Below are 25,796 nucleotides of genomic sequence, written 5' to 3' on the forward strand. Positions count from 1 at the left end.
AAAAATATAAAAATAAGGGAGGAAAAAAAAAAAAAAAAAAAAAAAAAACTTTCTAAAAAAAGAATCTCTTACAAATATAAATTACTCCTGCCCATATATCACCGTCCTATTTCCATCGAAATAGTTACAGCCCAGTTACATATTTATAACATTGTATTCATGTATACATAAAAAGATAAATGAAAAAAAAGGGGGGGGGGGGGTTTTGGACAGAGAGACATCGAAGAAAAGAGAGTAAAGAACTATAGGAAGGCCACTATATCTACGCCCTCGTTGAGTCCCTTAGGGGTTAACGAATTTAGAGAATAAATCCAGAAGCTCTCTTTTCTGATTAACTCTCGGCCCCTGTCTCCACCTCTGGGATTTAATGGGACATGTTCTAAAACAGTAAATTTAAAATTCTCTTTTGAAACCAAAGAATTGTGTTTCTCCAGGTAATGCCTGGGTAAGCTGTGTACTTTGACTTTGTTCCTGATGTTGCGCATATGTTCTTGTATTCTCAACTTGACCTGTCTTATGGTCTTCCCGACATACGTTAAATTGCAGCTACAGGTAATTTTGTAAACAACATGGTCAGAGTTGCAAGTTACCGCATCTTTGATTTTATACTCCCTGCCGTTTTCCATAGTGTGGTGAAAGGGGGCTTTCTCCAGAAACGGGCAACAAATACATTTGTTGCAGGGCAACGTCCCAGGTTTTTTATTTAAAAAATGAACCGCTTTTGGAGTAGAGGGAGGTTGTGGTTTCATTCTACTTGGCGCCAAGATTGATTTTAAGTTTTTCGCTCGTCGATAAACCAAATTAGGTCTCACGGGTAAATGTGGACCAAGTACTGGATCACGTAAGAGGATAGACCAGTGCTTTTCCAGTGCCCTCTTAATTTGGTGATTCTCGCAATTGAATTGCGTCACGAAAGGTCTACTAACAAATTCTTTTTGGGGTTTACTGGTTTTAGATAGTAACTCATCTCTCTGATGAGTAAAAGCTTTTGTTCTCGCCTCTTCTATGAACTCCACTTTATACCCTCTTTCAACAAAACGGTCAAAGAGTAATTGTGATTGTGACAAAAGCTCACTGTCATCATTACAGTTACGCCTGATCCTCAGAAACTGTGCGTATGGCACACTGTTCTTCCAGGCTGGGAAATGGCAACTGGTGGCAGGAATAAAACTGTTGGCGTCGACAGATTTAAAATGTGTGCGGGTGGAAATTTCTTTGCCAGATACTCCTTCCAATTCCAAATCTAGATATTCAATTTTTGTTGGATTTGTTTTGAACGTAAATTTAAGGTTGAAGTCGTTGTTGTGTATATGTGACATAAAATCCTCAATACTAGATTGATCTCCATGCCAGATCAGCAAAAGGTCGTCTATGTATCTTTTGTACAAGATAATATTTGCTTCAAAACGTGATCCATAGACGAACTGTTCTTCCCAGGCCCGCATATGGAGATTCGCATACGCCGGAGCGAACTTCGTCCCCATAGCTGTGCCTTGCTGTTGAATATAATATTCATTATTAAACTCAAACAGATTGTGGGTTAAGATGAACTTCATGCTGTTGACTAGAAAAGATATTTCAGAATCTGTATTTTTTGGGTCACTTCTTAAGATTTTTTCAACGGACTCTACCCCTTTGTTGTGAGGAATTGATGAGTAGAGGCCTTGCACATCTATAGTAAGCCAACAATAGTCCATTGACCAAATTTTTCCTTTAAGCAACTGTAAGACAGAGGAGCTATCTTTCAGATGAGAAATGTTCTGCATCACATACGGTTGTAATTTCAAATCAAGAAAGTGAGACAGGTTCGCAGTCAACGAATTAACCCCAGCTATTATGGGGCGTCCAGGAGGTCGATCTTTATCTTTATGGACCTTGGGGATATGATAGAAAATAGGGAGTACTGGAAATTTTACATTGATATAATCAAATTCCTCCTTACATAAAACCCCTTTTTGTAGGCCAGAAAAAAGGAGTGCCTCCAATTCCCCCTGGAAAACCATGGACGGATTCTCAGGTATTTTCTTGTAGGTGGATTCGTCGCTTAAGATTTTTTCGGCCTCAGTGAGATAATCAGATCTGTCCTGAAGAACGACGGCTCCGCCTTTATCCGCACTTTTAATGACTGTATTTTCATCACTCTTCAATGCTTTCAAAGCCTTACTTTCTTGAGGATTAAGATTTTTAGGCAGATGTTTATTCGGTTTAATGGTCCTGAATTCTTCACTGACAGCTTCGTAGAAGATATTCAGATGACTCCCTCGAGACTCCACTGGATAAAAGTGGGAAGTAGGGGCAACTAAGGGTTTATCCTCAGTGATTTTATTGGCTTTGGTGGCATTGGAATGATTCTTTAAAAAGTGACGTTGAACTGTGAGGTTTCTGATATATTTGTTCAGATCGATAAACAAATTAAAGTGATTGACGTGGCCATCTGGCGCAAATTTGAGACCTTTATTTAGTAGCGTGCTCTCTTCAACAGATAATTCTTTCGTTGAGTTATTGATGACTCCGGTCCTGGTGGTGGTACAACTGGACCTCTTTTCTTCTTTGGGGAGCCGCTTACCCCCTCTGCACCCTCTGGGTCTCCATTTAATCTGCGCTTGAGGCCATGTGGGGATTCTAGACGGGTGTACAGTTCTTCCCTCACGGTGCGATAGATAGAGTATATAGTGATGATTTACAGGAGCACCTAGGCGACGCATATGCGTCCCACCTAGGGAGAAGATGGCGCAGATATGGAACGCACGGCATCAGCGCCGTGCGTCCGACAAGCTAGTTCCTCATGACGTCTAACAATAGTGCCTAGGAGACGCTTTTGCGTTCCACCTAGGCAGGATGGCGCCCGTATGGAACGCACGGCGGTTCTTCCGCTCGTTCCTAGGGTAAAAAGAGGTGTCTGGACATTATCTTCTCTAAGGACGTTATAGATAGACATGTGCACAGCCCACTATAATTTTTTATAACTTAGAAGGTGACTATGTCCCCGTTTTGGGCTTCCCCCTCTTTTTTCTTAGACAGGAAGTGACGCAATTAGCTAAGTCCTATATAAAGCTGCCTGTTAGTACAAGCTGTCATTCGGCAGTTGGATACAGTGTAGCATGTTTCCGGTGACCCTGCTATATGTGAGTATTTTCTTTTGGAATGGTTTATGTTAGAAAGCTCCTGCCCATAGTCATTGCCTTATATTGTATTTATGTATGTATTTACTTCTGACTGGACATTCATACTTTGCCTTTTTAAGTGGATTTTTGAAAGAATTGTGCTGCTGGCATCCATAATTGAGTGAGATATTGGAAAAGTGTACCACAATTATTGACAAGAGCTCTGTCTTTTTGGTATATTGTAAGTGTTATTTCTTTCATTTGACACTTGACCCACATATATATGGTGCTGGTGAAGGTTACAATAGTCAAGAAGGAGAATTAATTCTAATTTTTCGACTGTATGCATTTCTTCATTTAGATCATTACCCACTTTAATTATCTGTATACAATCAATTTGAGATACGGCAATAAGGTATTGTTTTTTATTGTTCTGGGTGTAAGTGATATTCGATTCTGTTCAGATGTCAATTTTATACTTTGATGTAGTACTCTCTTTTTTAATTGGGTGTAATTAGAATATTTAAATTGACCCTATGAATGAATTATGTGGAATTTTTTAAGAATAAGGGGGATATATTCCCCATGATGTTAATATAATATGGCAGTGATAATGAAGTATATTTATGTTTTATTTATTTTTTTAGGCAGTATTGCTATATTGGTTTTCAATTCTTTTCTTCTCCATTTGTCCTCCTCCTCCTTTTTAACTTCTCTCCAGCTAAAATGAGATATATGTATCTTTCTCTGTGTGTGTTGTTTCTGATACACTATATTGTTATTTTTAGAACAATTACAGCCTTGTTAATCAAGTCATCGATTGCCCCTGAGGAAGTCACGTGGGTGACGAAACGCGTTGGGCCTGCTGTTATATTGAATTACCACACATTCTGTCAAGATTGATTCCAATATATGATTGTATTATCACTGTATTCTTTTCACGAGCCGTGTTGTTGGCTTTTATTAAATTTTTATATTGTGTAAAGAGTTGTGTACTTGCACCTTCTGAGCGCACTCTGTTCCTATCTTGTATTTCTATCTGTTCTGGGTCTCAGCTAACGGGGGACTCTCAGAGTTGCTGCTACTCTTAATTAGGCGCGGATTTTTGGGTACTTCTGTCTTGTGTGTATCTATTCTCTGTTAGCCACCTAAAACCGCTGCCGTGATAATATGCCACTGTTCAAAGATAGAACTAAAAGGAGTTATAATATGAAGAGCATTTTTGATGAAGAGGAGTTTGAGTTGGATATGGAGGACGAAGGAGAGGACTATTTTGGGCACTTAAATGCCCTAGAGAAGTTAGCCATCAAAGAACTTAAAGGGTGGTATGATATTGCAACACTGGAAAAGTACCTCGAGGTGAATAGAATCCCGAGAGGCTTGCGACTTCAGAAAACACCTACGTATGGCATTGATAACCCAACTTTCCTCAAATCTTGGAATGCCATTTTAGATGAGTGTTCAGCGAAACTCATGACCGCTTTGATTAATGAAAGAAAAGTCGAGTTAGTAACAGTGGAAAGTGAGATGGGCAGAATTGAAGGCCTTCTGGAAAAATTTGACTCAAGTGAGGAATTTAAAAGGGATATATCCGATCTACAGTCGAAACTAGATACCCTGGAAAAAGAAATTATCCAGCGGAAACAAAAAAAGTTCTTAAGGGATAAAAGGGACTACATTAATGGCCATATACATATTTGGCCTAATGAAAATAGGGCCCCTGATATCCCATCTAGAAGATTTCGACCTGTGAATAATTCCAATTGGGAGAGATCCAGACGGGGTCCACTCTGGGATAGAGAAGAAAATGTACATCGACCTTCAAATCATTATTATAACAACTATCAAGGTCATAGACAGACCGAAAGGTTCAATGAAAGACCCAGAAGACACGAATATCGTGATCAGAGGGATGATTATCATCAAAGAAGGAGGTTTAGGGATAGAATACCATCCTATCAGGATTCCTATCAACAACAGCGAAATGATAGGTTTAGATCCCCCTCACCTCACCGGAATCAGAAACATTTTTTAGATGTAGAACAAGATTCGGGCCCTCCTCACCGCACCGTGAGGGAAGAACTGTACACCCGTCTAGAATCCCCACATGGCCTCAAGCGCAGATTAAATGGAGACCCAGAGGGTGCAGAGGGGGTAAGCGGCTCCCCAAAGAAGAAAAGAGGTCCAGTTGTACCACCACCAGGACCGGAGTCATCAATAACTCAACGAAAGAATTATCTGTTGAAGAGAGCACGCTACTAAATAAAGGTCTCAAATTTGCGCCAGATGGCCACGTCAATCACTTTAATTTGTTTATCGATCTGAACAAATATATCAGAAACCTCACAGTTCAACGTCACTTTTTAAAGAATCATTCCAATGCCACCAAAGCCAATAAAATCACTGAGGATAAACCCTTAGTTGCCCCTACTTCCCACTTTTATCCAGTGGAGTCTCGAGGGAGTCATCTGAATATCTTCTACGAAGCTGTCAGTGAAGAATTCAGGACCATTAAACCGAATAAACATCTGCCTAAAAATCTTAATCCTCAAGAAAGTAAGGCTTTGAAAGCATTGAAGAGTGATGAAAATACAGTCATTAAAAGTGCGGATAAAGGCGGAGCCGTCGTTCTTCAGGACAGATCTGATTATCTCACTGAGGCCGAAAAAATCTTAAGCGACGAATCCACCTACAAGAAAATACCTGAGAATCCGTCCATGGTTTTCCAGGGGGAATTGGAGGCACTCCTTTTTTCTGGCCTACAAAAAGGGGTTTTATGTAAGGAGGAATTTGATTATATCAATGTAAAATTTCCAGTACTCCCTATTTTCTATCATATCCCCAAGGTCCATAAAGATAAAGATCGACCTCCTGGACGCCCCATAATAGCTGGGGTTAATTCGTTGACTGCGAACCTGTCTCACTTTCTTGATTTGAAATTACAACCGTATGTGATGCAGAACATTTCTCATCTGAAAGATAGCTCCTCTGTCTTACAGTTGCTTAAAGGAAAAATTTGGTCAATGGACTATTGTTGGCTTACTATAGATGTGCAAGGCCTCTACTCATCAATTCCTCACAACAAAGGGGTAGAGTCCGTTGAAAAAATCTTAAGAAGTGACCCAAAAAATACAGATTCTGAAATATCTTTTCTAGTCAACAGCATGAAGTTCATCTTAACCCACAATCTGTTTGAGTTTAATAATGAATATTATATTCAACAGCAAGGCACAGCTATGGGGACGAAGTTCGCTCCGGCGTATGCGAATCTCCATATGCGGGCCTGGGAAGAACAGTTCGTCTATGGATCACGTTTTGAAGCAAATATTATCTTGTACAAAAGATACATAGACGACCTTTTGCTGATCTGGCATGGAGATCAATCTAGTATTGAGGATTTTATGTCACATATACACAACAACGACTTCAACCTTAAATTTACGTTCAAAACAAATCCAACAAAAATTGAATATCTAGATTTGGAATTGGAAGGAGTATCTGGCAAAGAAATTTCCACCCGCACACATTTTAAATCTGTCGACGCCAACAGTTTTATTCCTGCCACCAGTTGCCATTTCCCAGCCTGGAAGAACAGTGTGCCATACGCACAGTTTCTGAGGATCAGGCGTAACTGTAATGATGACAGTGAGCTTTTGTCACAATCACAATTACTCTTTGACCGTTTTGTTGAAAGAGGGTATAAAGTGGAGTTCATAGAAGAGGCGAGAACAAAAGCTTTTACTCATCAGAGAGATGAGTTACTATCTAAAACCAGTAAACCCCAAAAAGAATTTGTTAGTAGACCTTTCGTGACGCAATTCAATTGCGAGAATCACCAAATTAAGAGGGCACTGGAAAAGCACTGGTCTATCCTCTTACGTGATCCAGTACTTGGTCCACATTTACCCGTGAGACCTAATTTGGTTTATCGACGAGCGAAAAACTTAAAATCAATCTTGGCGCCAAGTAGAATGAAACCACAACCTCCCTCTACTCCAAAAGCGGTTCATTTTTTAAATAAAAAACCTGGGACGTTGCCCTGCAACAAATGTATTTGTTGCCCGTTTCTGGAGAAAGCCCCCTTTCACCACACTATGGAAAACGGCAGGGAGTATAAAATCAAAGATGCGGTAACTTGCAACTCTGACCATGTTGTTTACAAAATTACCTGTAGCTGCAATTTAACGTATGTCGGGAAGACCATAAGACAGGTCAAGTTGAGAATACAAGAACATATGCGCAACATCAGGAACAAAGTCAAAGTACACAGCTTACCCAGGCATTACCTGGAGAAACACAATTCTTTGGTTTCAAAAGAGAATTTTAAATTTACTGTTTTAGAACATGTCCCATTAAATCCCAGAGGTGGAGACAGGGGCCGAGAGTTAATCAGAAAAGAGAGCTTCTGGATTTATTCTCTAAATTCGTTAACCCCTAAGGGACTCAACGAGGGCGTAGATATAGTGGCCTTCCTATAGTTCTTTACTCTCTTTTCTTCGATGTCTCTCTGTCCAAAACCCCCCCCCCCCCCTTTTTTTTCATTTATCTTTTTATGTATACATGAATACAATGTTATAAATATGTAACTGGGCTGTAACTATTTCGATGGAAATAGGACGGTGATATATGGGCAGGAGTAATTTATATTTGTAAGAGATTCTTTTTTTAGAAAGTTTTTTTTTTTTTTTTTCCCCTCCCTTATTTTTATATTTTTTCATAGCTTTTCTATTTATTTCAGCTCTAAAAAAACGTTTAGATTTATTGGGATATATGTAATGGTACGATATATAAATTAGAGTATCAGCATTAGGTCACCATTTTTTTCATATTTTTTCTATTATTTTTTTATATATAATATAATAATTGAAAGTTAGACAATTAATTGTTTTACACACGTTATAATTTATGGGTGTTAAAATATACTATAGGGTACTCCAATTCTGATTATATTATTTAATGGACTCATAGAGGTCCATCTTAAGTTTATATGCACTATCAATAACAAACACAGTCCCCTTTTCATTGTAGTACCGTGCCTGATGTATTATTTCAAGGCACTGATATTTAATCTAATTAGTATATCACATTCACTGATAATAAACACAGTCCTTTTTTATAGGAGGAAAATGCCTGATATAATGTTTCAAGGCATATAAATTCAATTTTTAATATTTCACTTTTGATAGATGCACACTCAGATCCCCTGATATGGGATAGTCAAGGAGCACATTAGTTTTTGTATATTAATATAATAAAATTAAATATGGTTTTTTCTTTTTAATTTATATTATTTAGTATTAATTTGTATTAGCATTGTTATTCTATCAGACTGTAGGAGATGAACTATAATATTGGGTTCACCTTCTGATTATTTTATCAAGTCTCTGAGGTATCAATCACACTTGTCTCAAATAAAACTTAAAAGAGCTAGTACAAACGTGGGTGTATAACATAAAATATTAGTAAATTATGTTATAAGGTTAATTAATTAAAAGCCAGCTATTTTTTCTCTTATGCGTGTCACCATGATTAAAAATGGAGTCTAGGTAGAACGCATGATGTTTATCGTCGCCCGGCCGACTCTGATAGAGTATATAGTGATGATTTACAGGAGCACCTAGGCGACGCATATGCGTCCCACCTAGGGAGAAGATGGCGCAGATATGGAACGCACGGCGTCAGCGCCGTGCGTCCGACAAGCTAGTTCCTCATGACGTCTAACAATAGTGCCTAGGAGACGCTTTTGCGTTCCACCTAGGCAGGATGGCGCCCGTATGGAACGCACGGCGGTTCTTCCGCTCGTTCCTAGGGTAAAAAGAGGTGTCTGGACATTATCTTCTCTAAGGACGTTATAGATAGACATGTGCACAGCCCACTATAATTTTTTATAACTTAGAAGGTGACTATGTCCCCGTTTTGGGCTTCCCCCTCTTTTTTCTTAGACAGGAAGTGACGCAATTAGCTAAGTCCTATATAAAGCTGCCTGTTAGTACAAGCTGTCATTCGGCAGTTGGATACAGTGTAGCATGTTTCCGGTGACCCTGCTATATGTGAGTATTTTCTTTTGGAATGGTTTATGTTAGAAAGCTCCTGCCCATAGTCATTGCCTTATATTGTATTTATGTATGTATTTACTTCTGACTGGACATTCATACTTTGCCTTTTTAAGTGGATTTTTGAAAGAATTGTGCTGCTGGCATCCATAATTGAGTGAGATATTGGAAAAGTGTACCACAATTATTGACAAGAGCTCTGTCTTTTTGGTATATTGTAAGTGTTATTTCTTTCATTTGACACTTGACCCACATATATATGGTGCTGGTGAAGGTTACAATAGTCAAGAAGGAGAATTAATTCTAATTTTTCGACTGTATGCATTTCTTCATTTAGATCATTACCCACTTTAATTATCTGTATACAATCAATTTGAGATACGGCAATAAGGTATTGTTTTTTATTGTTCTGGGTGTAAGTGATATTCGATTCTGTTCAGATGTCAATTTTATACTTTGATGTAGTACTCTCTTTTTTAATTGGGTGTAATTAGAATATTTAAATTGACCCTATGAATGAATTATGTGGAATTTTTTAAGAATAAGGGGGATATATTCCCCATGATGTTAATATAATATGGCAGTGATAATGAAGTATATTTATGTTTTATTTATTTTTTTAGGCAGTATTGCTATATTGGTTTTCAATTCTTTTCTTCTCCATTTGTCCTCCTCCTCCTTTTTAACTTCTCTCCAGCTAAAATGAGATATATGTATCTTTCTCTGTGTGTGTTGTTTCTGATACACTATATTGTTATTTTTAGAACAATTACAGCCTTGTTAATCAAGTCATCGATTGCCCCTGAGGAAGTCACGTGGGTGACGAAACGCGTTGGGCCTGCTGTTATATTGAATTACCACACATTCTGTCAAGATTGATTCCAATATATGATTGTATTATCACTGTATTCTTTTCACGAGCCGTGTTGTTGGCTTTTATTAAATTTTTATATTGTGTAAAGAGTTGTGTACTTGCACCTTCTGAGCGCACTCTGTTCCTATCTTGTATTTCTATCTGTTCTGGGTCTCAGCTAACGGGGGACTCTCAGAGTTGCTGCTACTCTTAATTAGGCGCGGATTTTTGGGTACTTCTGTCTTGTATATATATATATATATATTTATATATATATATATATATATATTAATATATATATATATATATATATATATATATATATATATATATTGGGCCTAATCAAAAGTTACTGTACATTTAAATGTAGACAAACTTAGTTAAGTGTATATTTTAAATTGGACATGTTGTAAGATATTGGGAGAGAAATGTCTTATACATTGTACATGTAGGTATGTACAACTTATATGTAGGGGTATATGTACTAACGTGTGTTTTTAGAAGGGAGATTTTGCCGATAGCAACCAGATTCTGGCTATTACAGATGGGGCAGGTCCCATCTTTGCAGGGGATGACGATGGCAATGCAAGTCGCCATCCCCAGCCAGCACCATCTCTATAGCGAGAAGGGGACGCGCGCGCATGAGAGACGCGCGCGTCCCCTTCCGACGGCGCTTCCCCCGGGTCACCGCTGGCTTGTCACCTTATGATTGCACCTGTTGCCCTTATCCAGAGCCGACCCTAGGTATAGGCAAACTAAGCAAGTGCCCAGGGCATCTGGAATGCATAGGGGGCATCATGCAGTCCATGCCTAGGGCCGATTGAGTTGAGAGTGTGCAGCAGGGGGACTGGGGAACTGTCGGGGGCTCTGCTGCAGCTGCCCTAATACGGGGTCTGAATTATAGGTAAGGTGGTGAGGGAGAGAAAGGGTTCCAGCCAGAGCAGGGGGAGAGGCTTCTATTTGCTCTGCTCTGAATGTCTCCAACACTTGGCTTGCCGCATCCAAGGTTCACCCCTACACTGAGACAGACAGTAGGAGATGGTGCGATCATTCATGATGTACCCGCTGCACTGTGTTGCGCCCTACAGAGCAACAGCCAGGACAAGGCAAAGAGTCATCTCCCAACCGCACCACCTCCCCAGCCATTTGGCAAATGGAAACCTGGGACATACATGATGTCACTCTCTGCAGGGAAGAAGAAGCCTGCTACCTTGGTGGAGATGTTTCCAGACTTGACATTCTATTTTGACTATTAGCAGTAATAATAAGTATTAAATGCATTAATTATAACAGCACAGATATATGGAATTATACATAATAATCTCCTAGTATAGGCATATCACCACTCACAGGCTTCAAACTATGTGTGTGTGTGCGCAAGTGTGTGTGTGTGTGTAAGGTGTGTGCGTGTGGGGGGTGCAGGTTGAAACTGAGTTCTACCACCTGTAATGGTGAGGTGGAATTAGTACTAACTCCACCTTGGGCCTGCACAGTAATTCTAATAAAAAGAATTATAGTATGCAAGGGTGTGCCAAATCCAACCACTGGCTATGCCTAATGGAGGGAAGAATTGGGTGGCAGAGGGGAATGAGTTCCACCGTCTCTCTACCACTCTCTACCACTTTAAGCCCTGACACCATTATAATATAGCTATAGAATATTTACTCCTACTGCATTTGCTCCTATATAAGAACACTCTTCAGGCACGCGAGGCACATGCCTAGGGGTGGCACCTGCTGGTGGTAGCATGACAGCTTCCTTCCCTGCATGATATGGGGAGAAGTACAGCTGGAAGGGGTCAATACATGGGATCTAAAGGCAGTGTGGGGTTCTAATTCTCACTAAAGGATTGGAGACTCATTATATTCTATACTATGGGGAGGGGGAGGCACATTATACTGTATAATATAGGGAAGTAGAGACAAATTATATTCTGTACTTAAAGGAGCTACACTCTATTCTATGGGGGGGGGGGGTTGGGGGGTTGGGGGGTAGGGGGGGTGCATTCTATGCGATGACAAAAAAAAATATTTTTATTTGGGGGGGGGGGGTGTCTGATAATATTACAGCCAGACTCCTAAATCGCTCTATGGACCCAAGACAGCTGACATTTTTAGCCCAACCGGAGTAATTGCAATCGTTCCACTCTCTTCTTCTCCTTTCTACTCTTTCCTGACACCAGCCTTTTTCAACGCTGGTAAAGGCACACTTTTTTTCTTGCATGGAGTTGGCCAGGTAAAGTGTGCCATTAGGCTCCGCCCCCATTGCAGCATATTGCAGTGATCATTTTGAAATGTCAACATTATATCTGTGTTGACATTGTGAATCTTGACCTTAACTGACAACATGATGGTAATATAGACAAATTTCTGAATATCGACATCCTGACTAGAACTCAAGGCACACTTGTATTTGGTTTCCAGTTATAAACTGAATGAATTTACATTAATGGAACATGTTATAATATTTTACTACTATATTGTAGATATGGATCAATGATGTACCATAAGCAGAGTACACAAGTACACTTTTATGTAAAAGGTTTCTCTGAATCCATTCTTCTAAGTGCCATTTAACTATCAAATACAGTAGTTACATCACGTGCAAAACCTAACACTACTGTCAGGCAGTGACAATGCTGTAATATTCTAATAAATTGTATTGCAGATACTGGTATATGAATGCATGAGGAGCAAAGATGTGTTATACACTTAGCAACACTCCACTTAGGCTTGTCTGGCTCCATTCAGTTTTGTGTCATTTACCCGTTGGGCTCGGTAAATTACATTAATGTCTTACGGTTTTGTTCTGTTTTCGCTTTATTTTCTTTTGAATGACGCACAGATGAAGATTCTCTATGGACTACTTCAGATAGACAATTCACTATAATTTCTTATCATTTTGAAATGTAATAAAAACGGTAAATGAGGGTTGACGGCGGCTTAATTTTAATAAAAGTGAGAAAACATGGGCAAAAAAACATTGGGTGCTTCGTCTGGTTATGTTCTGCCTCAATTCCACCAAAGGGGGACTTTTCCCTTGTGTCCCCAAGAAAAGAGTGGGTTAAAAATGTGTTAGGTGGAGGAGATAGAGCTTAACCAGTGTGATCATAGACATATTTTGTTACTTATCTTATGATATTTCTTCCTCCTATTCTTTCTTAAGTTGTCACTCTGGATATTATCATAAAAAGGACAGGTAATGTATCAAAAGATAAGCAACAAAATATATCTATGATCACACTGGTTAAGCTCCATCTCCTCCACCTAACACATTTTTAACCATGTCTGTGTTTTTGTCTATTTGGTAGGTCTGTGGTACAGTATGTTACAATATGCTCTGGCTACGCTGGTGTACGCCGATGCTTTTAGTTCCATAAGCTCCAACATGCTCAAGCAGTCACTGGAAAACATCTACATGCTGGAATTTGTAGTTCAAAATACCAGCATGAAAAGCAGTCATTGGTTGATGGGAATTCTAGGTAAAATTTAATGTAAACACATAAATAGCATGAGGTGCTGCACTCAGGGCTGGCTCTACCACTAGGCAGCTTTAGGCAGCTGCCTAGGGCGCCAGGATCTAGGGGGGCGCCACCAAGTCTGCCTATCAAAAAATAAAGGATGTCTGTGAGGATCCTTGTTGTACTCAATGCAGGCAGTTGCTGTGGAACCTCTACGACCTCACCTCCATACTTTCTCTTGAGGCATACTTCCCTATTTTGCTTCCCTCTCTTCCTGTACTATGTTGTGGGAAGTGGTGTAGCTAGGTGCCACGGTGCCCGGAGCAAGGGCACAAAGCGATTTGTAGCAGACGGGGCTCTTGCATGGCAAAAAGGGGGCGTGGCCCAACATTATAGCACACACCGTAATGCCCATCACATACTATGTAACACAACGTAATGCCCATTACATACTATATAACACAAGGGGTACTTATGTAATATCTGGGCTCCCGTTTTTCTTATGGGACCGCGTCCCCTCGCGGGGCTCGCCACGCTTCGGGCACGGTGGCTCGCTGCGCTCGCCACACTATATAAAATCAACTCCATGCGTAGTTGGATAGTAGGGATATGAAAAAATGGGGTGCATTTAACATGGTAGCCAAGATAATACATAAGTACCACACACCGTAATGCCCATTACACATTGGACACATACAGATGTAGCCAGGCTCCCCTCAATAAATGGTGACCACCCCAGCAGAAGCATGAAGAGAGCTGGTAGTTCTGCCTCTGATTGGGCGGCCGCATGACTTCGTCCCCGTAATATCCCACACTCCCATTAATGCTCTGCGCTCTGTGGGCGGGCGTCGGGCATCGGCAGCAGCCCCAACAGTGCAGGTGGCTGCGCTTGGGCCCTTAATGACAGGGGCTGGTGAACGGGTACAGGCTGCGATGCGATGGGAGGGGAGGGGGGGGGGCTTGCCGACAGGAGCCAGGCTTTGGGCCCCTAGCATTTTGGGGCCCATGGGCAACTGCACTTTGAGCCCTTGCATTAAGACGGCCCTGCAACTACGGCAGCAGAGCAACTACCTGGTCTCTGTGACAGTGAGCAGTGCTGTGGGGAGTGAGGAACACCAGGTGTGAAATGTTTGACAGCACACAGCCCATGATGAAGCTCCCAGCTCACGGAGCACTCTGAAGGCAATCAATCCTGGAGTACAGGAAGGAAGAGCAGTGTTCAGACTCACCAGCCATCCACCAATCAGAGGCTTGCTGGGGTCCCGCAGTGTCCTTCTCTCTGAGCTCTCACACAACCTGTGACCTGTGATGTCACCGGCAGCAGGGTGCGCTGTGGAGCTGTGAACCTATCCCGCTCGCTCCCCCAGCATGCCCGCTCAGTGGCGTGTATGTATGATGCCTGCAGGGAGCGCCAAGAGAAAACCCGCTATGTAGGGATTCGGACGGTGAATCAGCGGCGCCGACAGCTTTCACCTTTAACCCCTCCCGACCTCACATCTGCTCTTTGCGCAGCGGGTTTTCCGTGCACAGCGGGTTTTCTCCTGGCACTCCCTGCAGGCAGCATACATACATGCCACTGAGCGGACGTGCTGGGGGAGCGGGCGAGCAGGGCGGGGAGCCAGCTGCAAGGTGCACGGCTCCGGCGCCAGGTGACATGTCGGCGCCTGGAGCCCGTGCTCCGCCCTAGCTACACCTCTGGTTGTGGGTGGCAAAGGGGAGGGTGCTGGGGGCCTCTAGAGTAAGCAAGAGTCTTGCCCACCTACCTGGGGGGCTGGCAGGACCGTTCAATTTTGGGAGGCTCCCCGCTATTCCAGAATGTTAATCAAGTATGCATTAAGGGGTTAGAAAATGGTTATTGGTGGCAGTAGGGGGGGGGGTTCAGGAATACAGAGTATGGACGTAGGAAATGATGACTGCGGGCAGGTGTTTTGATCAAGTGTTTTACTTATACAATGCCGTGCATACATACATAAAGAGAGAACACAAACATAAACATTGTGAAAAAAAATGTGAAACTAATAAAATAGAACCAATCAACACCGCCTATTGGAGGAGGGATTTCTCCTCCTTTTGGCCGCATGCGAGCCGTGTCCACGTACACATCCCCTTGCATGCTAGTGAGGGGAGTCAGACACTGGTGGGGGAGTTCGGCAGGGTGGCATTTAACTCTGAATCAGACCCTACGTTACTATGTTTTTAGGGTGTTTAATTAGTATACTGCATGTGGCATGTCATTTTCTTTAGATCTGGGCATATATACTTTCCAGAGACCTGACCTAATATGGCCCCTTCAATCTCAGTAATTGCTTGACTATCCTGTACAGTAGGTTTAAGATGTCAGCAGGTTATCCATCTAATTGTACATCTTTGTTTAGGTTTTGCAAGGTTCTCCTGAGCTCATTGAGTTTTTTACTGCCGACTGCCATGGACTGCTACAGTCATATGGGAAGACACTCATAGCTGACGACAGGACAGGTAAGCATTAAACAATAATTGCATGCCATTTATGTACTGTAGCAGCATTGCAGAATACAGGGATAGGCGCATTTACTGACCTGAAATATAATAAAATATATGAGCAATGATGATTTTAGAAGAAAACGTCCATGAAATATTTGATTGGAAGCTATTACTGCAATCCCTATTTGCAGATTTGTCCTAATCAAAGCTAAGACTACATCAAAGCACAGCTACATTTAAGAGGTACAATAAAAATGGAAATCATAAATGATAACATAAAGGAATGATTTTCAAAGAATCTATGAAAGCTGCATGGGGGGTGGGTGGTGGGGGGATCCTGTGTGTTCATGCACAAATACTGCTTCTTTCATCTGCTGTTCTATTCTTCACAATCTGTATGTGTTGTTGCCACTACAAGGCCAACTGATGTTACTAAGTGCATCATACAGTATGTTACAAGCACAGATATGACATGCAGTACAGTATGTTAGAAGCAAAGATATGACATGCAGTACAGTATGTTAGAAGCACAATTATGACATGCAGTACAGTATGTTAGCATACCTCCCAACTTTTGACCTGAAGAAATAGGGACTTCGCCGCGCGAGCGCCCGAAAAGGGGATGGGGCGTATGCAAATGAGGGCGCGGCTTATGCTAATTAGCCGCAACCTCATTTTCATACGAGAATAGACGCTGTGCACATGCGCACAGCGTCTATTCTACTAGATTGGGGGGTCTCCCAACTGCCACCCCCCGCAGCGGGACAATGTCTGCCGCGGGTGGGACAGCGGGACAGGACCCGAAAATCGGGACTGTCCCTCTAAAATCGTGACAGTTGGGAGGTATGTGTTAGAAGCACAGATATGACATGCAGTACAGTATGTTAGAAGCACGGATATGACATTCAGAACCTCCGAATGATTTCATCCCCTCACGCAAGCTGCGAATGGATGTTTATGCAAAAGAATGTGCGGCGGTTTTTCTTGTGGGCAGTGTTTAAATGACTCGCAAAACTGCGAAATTTGCAACATTGTGGGTCAATCAGAATAACCCCCTATGTTAGAAGCACAGATGTGAACTGCAGTACACTATGCTAGAAGCACATATGTGACATGCAGTACAGTATGCTGGAAGCACAGATACAGTATGACATTCAGTACAGTACGCTGGTAGCACAGATACAGTATGACATTCAGTACAGTACGCTGGTAGCACAGATGTGAAATGCAGTACAGTATGTTAGAAGCACAGATGTGACATGCAGTACAGTATGTTAGAAGCACGAATATGACATTCAGAACCTCCGAAGGATTTCATCCCCGCACGCAAGCTGCGAATGGATGTTTATGTAAAATATCCATTTGCATGCATGCGGGGAGATTCAAGGAATGTGCAGTACATTACAGTACAGTACAGTACGCTGGTAGCACAGATATGACATGAAGTACAGTATGTTAGAAGCACAGATGTGAAATGCAATACAGTATGTTAGAAGCACAGATATGACATGCAGTACAGTATGTTAGAAGCACAGATGTGACCTGCAGTATAGTATGTTAGAAGCGCAGATGTGAAATGCAGTACAGTATGTTAGAAGCACAGATGTGAAATGCAGTACAGTATGTTGGAAGCACATATGTGACATGCAGTACAGTATGTTGGAAGCACATATGTTACATGCAGTACCGTATGTTAGAAGCACAGATATGACATGCAGTATAGTATATGTTATTATAGCTAAAGCAGAACATATTTCACTAAATGTAAGCATGGAATGTTTGTGCCTATCTCTGTATTTGCCATTTATCAAGTAGCATTTTATATTTTGTTTTGTTCTGTTGGGCATAATTATAAAAACATGTTATTTTTAGCTATAAGAAAACCTTGGTATAAATATTTATATTTCATCTATAGACATCTGTTGATATGCATAAAAATTAGTTTAAAGCCTGAAGTTGTTTTCTTCTGTATATAAAAGATTTAATAAACAACACACAATATTCACACCAGTGTGGCTGCAGTGCTGACCAGGCCGGACTTGTCATGCCTACTTACTGTTACACATTGTTGTCCTCATCTATACTAAATACTTAAATGCCTAGGGGCAAGCTTTTTTAAATGAAACTATGTATAAAGTGCAGTTTCTACTTAATTGTATTAATTGTTGTTATGTACTAATAGCCTAATGCAGTGGTTCCCAAACTGTGTGCCTAGGCACCCTGGGGTGCCTCAGGACACTTGCAAGGGTGCATTGGGTTGGTGGACCAGGATCAATTCATATTATTTATGGTCAATGTACCAGGCAAAACCAGTGCTTGTGGCTGCCAATCATAATATATGTGGACAAAAAGAAGCAAATCCTGTCCCTCACCAGATAACTGTGACATATAAACACAATGCACTTAATTTAATATTTTTTTTCTGAATTTCTCGATAAGAAGCATTTGGCCTAGGGGTGCCTTGAAAATATTTTGATGCTCTAGGGCGCCGTGATTCCAAAAAGTTTGGCATCCCCTGGCCTAATGTATACCCTCCAACTGTACCTTTTTTGGCAGGTACAGTACTTTTTTGTTTGTTTGTTGCCTGTACTTCTTTTGGGTCTCTAACTGTCTATTGTAAGTATAGGAAAGGGGGCATGGCTACGTCCCCTTTCCAAATTTGTACCGTTTTTTGCTTTTCAGATGTTGGAGGGTATGCTAATGCAAGAGATTTCACATAATACTCCTGAATAAGGGTAATGTTGCAAATTACTCTCCTCATTATTATCAATGGCGATTACAGTAGGATCGGATCCTTATTTAGCAAACTTCAAAAACCAAAACTTTTCGGAGTTTGTACCTGGCAGTTTACACCATCTTCTGAAGATGTAAACTGCTTTAAGCTGATGGAGGCATACTACCACATACAGTACTTACCTTGTGGCTGCTCACTCTTGGAGGGAGCAGCCAAGTCGCACAAAAGGGGCGTGGAGGAAGCAGTCCAGAGACGTACCAAACCAACATAATACAGATAGATATGCTTTAAAATGATAGCATTATTTGTTTTTCTTATATTATCAGAATTCTATTTATTTGGCCAGGTATTCTTGCATATACTAGGAATTTGCCTCTTTTACATTGCAACAGCCAGGGTAAATACGCCATGTATGGAAACATATACAGACAAATGTTTTGTTGAGCCATAGGAAACAATGATAGAATTGATTATGACCTCAAAAAAACTATTTTTTACTATTATAGGGACTGCTAGCACATTTGAACTTGATGGTGGAATAACGTATGAGCAATTGCAGGTATGTTAATTGTTACATTGTAATAATTATTGTTATTATATATAGGGTGAGATTTAATAGGATGAGAGATTCAGAAAGTGAGAGATTTGGTAAGAAATCTCCAGTTTTTTTAAAGCGGCAATCATTTACACAGCAAAACCAGTTTGATTTTGAGATTGCCGCTTTAAAAAAACTGAAGATTTCTCACCAAATCTCTCACTTTCTTAATCTCTCATCCTATTTAATCTCACCCATATTGTTTAGTTAAGTGCTATTTTTGTGTCATAATGAGACTTCCTACATAGGAGAAGACTAAAAAGTTTTCTACATCTTAGGCTGGAGGATACATTTTCTAATAATCATTTTTGCTGTCTATTGTAAACTGATGGACATAATATTGCTGTGTAAAAATCCAGTATTTGCTAGACATCAGTTTTGATGCAATACTGTATAATAATGTCAGGTACACAATATTTGATAAATACTGCTGATCCAATAAACACTCCAATCCGATATAGCGATTATATTGATATGCAGATCTCTTCAAAGGGATTGGGAGGTCGGGAGCAATATACTGAAGCATGTGCAGTACACATCCCAACCTCCTGACCTAATTGTTGTAGGTAGGGATGCCAGTCCCAGAGCATTTTTTCAATCACAGGATTGAAAAATGCTCAGTCCCAGAATTGGCATCATTAATAAAAAAAAGTAAACCTCCCCCCCCTAAACTGGCCGCCCCACATATTTACTCACCTGGGCAGGTGTGGCCGGAATGGGGCAGGTGGTGCAGCCAGGAGCAGTGTGGGGCCCAGGAGCGGGGCAGGTGGTGCGGCCCGCACAGCTTGACCTCTGACCACATCACACCACGCCGAGCTGGCAGCCGAGCAGCATCTGGATGGCGGCATCTGTGCATGCGAAGTTTAATCCCAAAATCCCAGGATTGGAACCTCCAATCCTGGGATTGAAATCCTGGCAATTTTATGGCCAAATCCCCGGATCCCGCCGATTCCAGAATTGGTCACGTCAGTTGCAGGTGCTTTGGAAGCAGTTTATTGGCTAACACTCCTACATATCTCAAATTATCAGGCCAAGTATTGACTGATCGGACCAATAACTGGATAGTGTGTACCTGTCTTAACTCAAAGATTGTATCACTAGAATGTTGCATCGCTTAGGAATGGTCTGTCCCACTGAAACTTTTTAAACCATTTCTCTCATCTCTTGACTTTATTCTACCACAATTTTATTTATCCTTGCACAATGTTTGAAAGTGACCAAGTTGTAGCATGCACTAAACTCATACTTTTTACCACTTAGACAATGATCGAAGAAGTTTTAGAAGACAGTGGCTACTATAATTTAACTTCAAATCGGTATGTATATTATTTTGTAATTATAGTCACTTAGGGGCAAATTTACTAAAGCTTCTAAAAATGAAGAGAGGTGATGTTGCCCTTAGCAACCAATAAGATTCTGTCTATCATTTAACTATTGCATCCTAGAAATTGATAGAAAGAATTTGAAGTGGTGCATTCTGTTTTAAGGCCATTGCAGCACCCTACATTAAGCTCCTTTGATGTTGGATGAGACATAAAACATGTTTCTGTTCACACGTCAAAGTGGTGTCCCAGTTACCAATGGTGTCCCAGTTACCAATAGCACCAATAGCCTAGTTACCAATAGCACAGTGATTATGGAACACATTTTTTGTATGAGCCAGGCAAAGACGGATTATACATGGAAGGACGGCCGGAATGGGAAAAGGGAAAAAATGGATGTTGAAAATAGGACAGAGAAAATATGGGAGAGGAGGAGGAGAAGCATTAAAGAGAAAATATTGGTGAGGAGGAGAAGCATTAAAGATGGCAATGTTATAGAGGAGAAAGGAGACATTGGTGCGAGAGGTTGGGGCAGAGAATGGATAAAGGAGTGGAATGGGTAGTGGAAAAAGATAGAAGACAGCAATGATACAAAGGGAATAGGATGGAAAGAGTAATGCAGATGAGAGGAAATTATGGGGTATATAGACCTAAGGAGACAGCTATAGAAGGGGATAAGGCCCACCAGGGGAACAGATAAAAAGGGATAAGCAGAATTTGGCAATGAATAGCCTACAGGCAGTCACACTATGTAATAGAGAGGCAGTATACACATGTATAACAAACCAGTTATATGGATGTCATAAGCTAAGCAAGTCTTATGTCAATATATATTTTGCCATATTCTATATTCATACAGTATACAGTATACCCAAGATGCTACAAAACATCTCAGCTATTTTCTCATCATCTACTACATTGATTATTAAACTTCAAATTCATCCTATCTGCCATTCCCCTCATCCATCAATACTAGCTTCAACCCTTTCCCCGACAAGTTTATTTCAATAATTGAGATGTTGTATTCCTCCCCTACATCAAGATTAGCTTGTAATAGGACCCTGTCGGCCCCCTTCCCACTTCAGAGGGGGACACGACAGGGCTGCCCTTTATCCCCGTTGTTGTTCGCAATAGCGATTGAACCACTCGCTATAGCAATTAGGTCCTCCCCCATGATCCATGGGATATCCATTAATAAATTAGAGGTTAAAATAGCGTTATTCGCTGACGATACATTAATCTTTCTCTCCAAACCCACTCAATCCTTACCTGCTTTGTTGAATCTGATTGGCTCTTTCGGGGAGGTCTCGGGATATAGGGTCAATATGTCGAAATCTGAACTGCTACCCTTGGGTTCTTTCGATCCTAACCTGCTACAATCCTTAAAGTCTCCAATTCCAGCGTGTCACTCTCATTTTAAATATTTGGGAGTGTTAATTAGTAATACCCTTTCTAAGTTATACTCTTTGAACTATGGACGAATTATTTCCCAAATTAAATCAAAATTAGAAACATGGGCTGACCTGCCCATATCCTTGATTGGGAGAATGGCGGTCATTAAGTCAATAATCCTTCCAAAGATCCTGTATTGTATGCAAATGCTTCCTATCTCTTTGAAACCGTTAGATATTCAGCATCTAGAATCCCTTTTCAACAAATTTTTGTGGAGAGGTAAACGCCCAAGAGTTGCAATCAGGAAACTTAAAGCAAATAGGATGGAAGGCGGAATGAGCTACCCTGATCTTCGTAGCTATTCTTTGGCGATTCAATTTAGGTACATAAATGATTGGCTCCAAAACAAATCAACTTTTTCGGATTTAGATCTAGATTGTAGCGTTTTTTATCCCTTTGCGCCTGGGGCATTACTCCAATCTGGATCTGGGGTCGTACCACCGAGGATCAGGGATCATATTCTGTTCCGGGACACTTATCAAGCCTGGATACGGATGAATCGTATCTTAGAATCCAACCCTCAGAAAACAATATTTATACCATTATGGGGCAACCCATCTTTTCCCCCCTCTCTCGCAAATTCGAAATTTAAGGTTTGGAAAAGGAGGGGCCTGGATCTCACTAGCAAGATGTTTGACCCAGGAGGCCGCTTATTGTCTTTCTTGGAGTTAATGAATAAGTTTCAATTAGACAGCTCACACTTGTTCATGTATTATCAGGCGTGCCACTTTGCGAACGCTTCCAAACTGTTAGGATCTCCGGTTACACAGATAACCTGTCCCTCTCAAATTCAGTCACTGGCCACTTTGATAAAATTTTGCTCGGTCAAAGATTATAAATTGAAACACCTATACCAACTACTTATCGGCAAAGTATATCACACCCAGACGGTTTGGGGGGGGTTAGTTGCAAAGTGGCAGGCCGACCTACAGTGTGATGTTGGCCACGACCAACTTGTCGCCATGTGTACATTGTCACTTAAATCACTAAAATCCGCTTATTTACAAGAGGTTTATTTTAAAACATTTTATAGAGCATATATACGACGTCACCAACGACGTCATATGGTATTAGATGAAGTGGGTCACTGTCTCAAATGTAATGCAACCATTTCTAACTGGGAGCACTGTATGTGGGATTGCCCAAAAATAAGAAGGTTTTGGTTTAAAATTATGGACTATATTAACTTTGTGTTCTCTGTCAAGTGGACATTTTCTCCTATTGCGTTTATGGGGCTATCCTTTCAAGACTGGCAAACAGGACAAATTGATTCCAAGGGTTTACCTCTGCTAATAACCATAATTACCACCGCCCGAAAGTGTATATTGATACATTGGACCAAAAAATCAGCTCCTACTTTGTTGTTGGTTAAACAGAAGCTTCTACAATTTCTATATTTCGAAAAAAGATATGACTGCTCAAGTTCGGACTTAGAAACTAGTAATTTCCACTCCAAGTGGCTTCCATTTATACACACTCTAGAGGACTCAGTGAGATCAAGACTGTTTTAGTTGTAGATGTCCGCATATAAATGTTTGTGGTTACTGCATGGTTGTTTCAGGATAGCATGAGCTGTTATCATGTTAAACCTCTGTATTAAAAATGGGCGGTATTGGAGCAACGAAGTATGCTTGGCGGGCTTGGGAAGTTATGGATATGGTGGATAGTGGACACTATTAGTATTACAAGCATCAGAGGAATATGTCTGTCCCCACATTTGCTTCTTCCTCTTCGCCTACTCTTTATTTTCTTTCTTGGTATCTCTCCTTTCCCCCCCCCCCCCCCCTCTTCCCCGACCCCTCCCGTCTATGTGTCTACATGTTTCTCTTTTTGGGATATTTGGAGAAATTTAAGATCTTCAATCAAGGTTAAATTGGAAGTACTGCTTATTTGTAACACACTGCAGTGTTAACATACTAAAATTCATAGTGTACTGGCTATGTTGAGCCAAACTGTCATTGATACTATCTATGTTATCCTGTCGTCATAGAACTATTATGCTTTCGAACTGCTGTAAAAATGTAAGATCTCTAATAAAAAAAAAAAAAAAAATACTAGCTTCAACCCATTTTAGAAGTAACAGCAATATTGAACTTTCTCCCTATTCACTAAACATAATGTACAGTATGTATGTCTCTCTACTGTTTGTAGTCCACCATGGAACCCTATTAATGTTTCTTATCCTTATGTACAATGCCAGTTACCTCACATCTTCATACATCTCACTTTCCATCTCAAAATATTCTCCCTCTTAGTTCTGTCTCTGACCAGCACCTTGCACCTGGTAGCCATATTTCACTCCTGCCTACAAGACTCCTCCTGTGCTGCCACTTTAGAAATCCCCTACCTAACCCAATCAGACTCTCCCACATCAATCAAATTTAAGTAGAACTAAAATAAGGGCCAAAATGTGTTTGATTTTATGAATTTATTTTAAATAAATATACCCCCATGGCTCTTTAAGTGCCCGTTCTGTACAGTAGAAATGTATGCTGACAAACTGTACAGTATACTATAAAAAACTCTATATATATCATAAGAAAAATAGATAAAGCAAAGAATCCTCCAACCCCCATTTAAAAAAAATCTTTTTGTAAAAAAAAATGGAAAAATTACAAAAGCATCAAACCTATTTTTTCCACGTGTTCTTCATCTAAAACGATATTACATAACAGGAATAGAGTACTTATCTCTTGTAAATATAAATGTAGACAATCCCACATGTTAAATAGTCATATTACACAATACATCACTAAAGTGATTCTTAATTTGCAGTATGCCATGGAATTATTGCTGATGGAATCCACATTTAGCCAGATAATAGCTTTCTCCTTTATCAATGAATCAAGGTAAAATAGATAGCTTACATTAGACAGAGGTCATTGCAAACTTAGCTGTACCGTCTGAGAGGGGAATGCTATTGAACTATGTTGGCTTATCCTGTTTACAAAGGCTCTTAATTATATTTTGTTGTTATCATCTCTCTCTTTCTAGATACTACTCGTTCCCAGTGGGAGTCAAGAGCCTTTTATCAATAAAACGATGATGGCTTTCACCTTTAAAAGACAGTATTACTGTGTTCCTCTCCCAACTGATACAGTTGGTTAACTAAAGCTGCTTAACATATATAGAAGACGAAAACTGTGGACTGATATGAATCCCATGGGAAACCTCCGGAGACTTGGATGTGACTGTATTATCAGACGAGCTGCGCTTGTTTTGAGATGCTTTGCATAATGAAATGCTCTATAAAAAGTACCATATCTTTTATATATAAATGTATAGAGTTCTCATATATCATATTACATCTGGAAAAGGACTGTATGTAAGAGCTTTACATTGCAGATTTATGATAAATGAATAAATGTAATGCACAATGCTACAAATAAAACATGCATTATTTTGATCTGAAGATTGTATACTTTTTATTTGTTGTGAGTGTGCTGCATTATAAAGGGGTGTACACACGGAGCAAATTTGTGCTATTTTCTAAGCAATCTGACTAGATTGCTTAGAAAGTAAGCACAGATCTCTCTGTGTGTATGCTCCAAGAGATTAAATATCTCTTGCTAACTAAGTCAGTGCATGCAGTCACAATCTAGTCAGATTGTTTAGCAAATTACTGCAAATCTCTCTGTGTGTACAGAATGAGAGATACTGATCACAATCTCCCATTCTGAACCATTACCCTGACTTTTTTTGCATAAGCAAAATTGCTTAGCAAAATTACTTAGCAAAATCACTTAGCACAAATCTCTGCGTG

The 25,796-nt window shown here is 40.5% G+C and overlaps 1 protein-coding gene across 3 annotated transcripts in view; it reads left to right on the forward strand.

Annotated features, from left to right (window-relative positions):
- The window catches only part of NEK10 (NIMA related kinase 10), a 335,666-nt gene extending 310,221 nt beyond the window's left edge, over positions 1-25,445 (forward strand). For all 3 annotated transcript variants that reach the window (XM_083188708.1, XM_083188706.1, XM_083188709.1), the window contains 4 exons: positions 15,846-15,945; positions 19,171-19,223; positions 20,520-20,575; positions 25,028-25,445. In XM_083188708.1, the coding sequence (XP_083044834.1) occupies positions 15,846-15,945; positions 19,171-19,223; positions 20,520-20,575; positions 25,028-25,079 (261 nt within the window). In that variant the 3' untranslated portion in view covers positions 25,080-25,445. The remainder of the gene's footprint in view (positions 1-15,845; positions 15,946-19,170; positions 19,224-20,519; positions 20,576-25,027) is intronic.
- Positions 25,446-25,796: the final 351 nt, after the last annotated feature.

The sequence above is a fragment of the Crinia signifera genome, chromosome 5 (assembly GCF_055691185.1).
Source record: "Crinia signifera chromosome 5, ASM5569118v1, whole genome shotgun sequence".
Classification (NCBI taxonomy): Eukaryota; Metazoa; Chordata; class Amphibia; order Anura; family Myobatrachidae; genus Crinia; species Crinia signifera.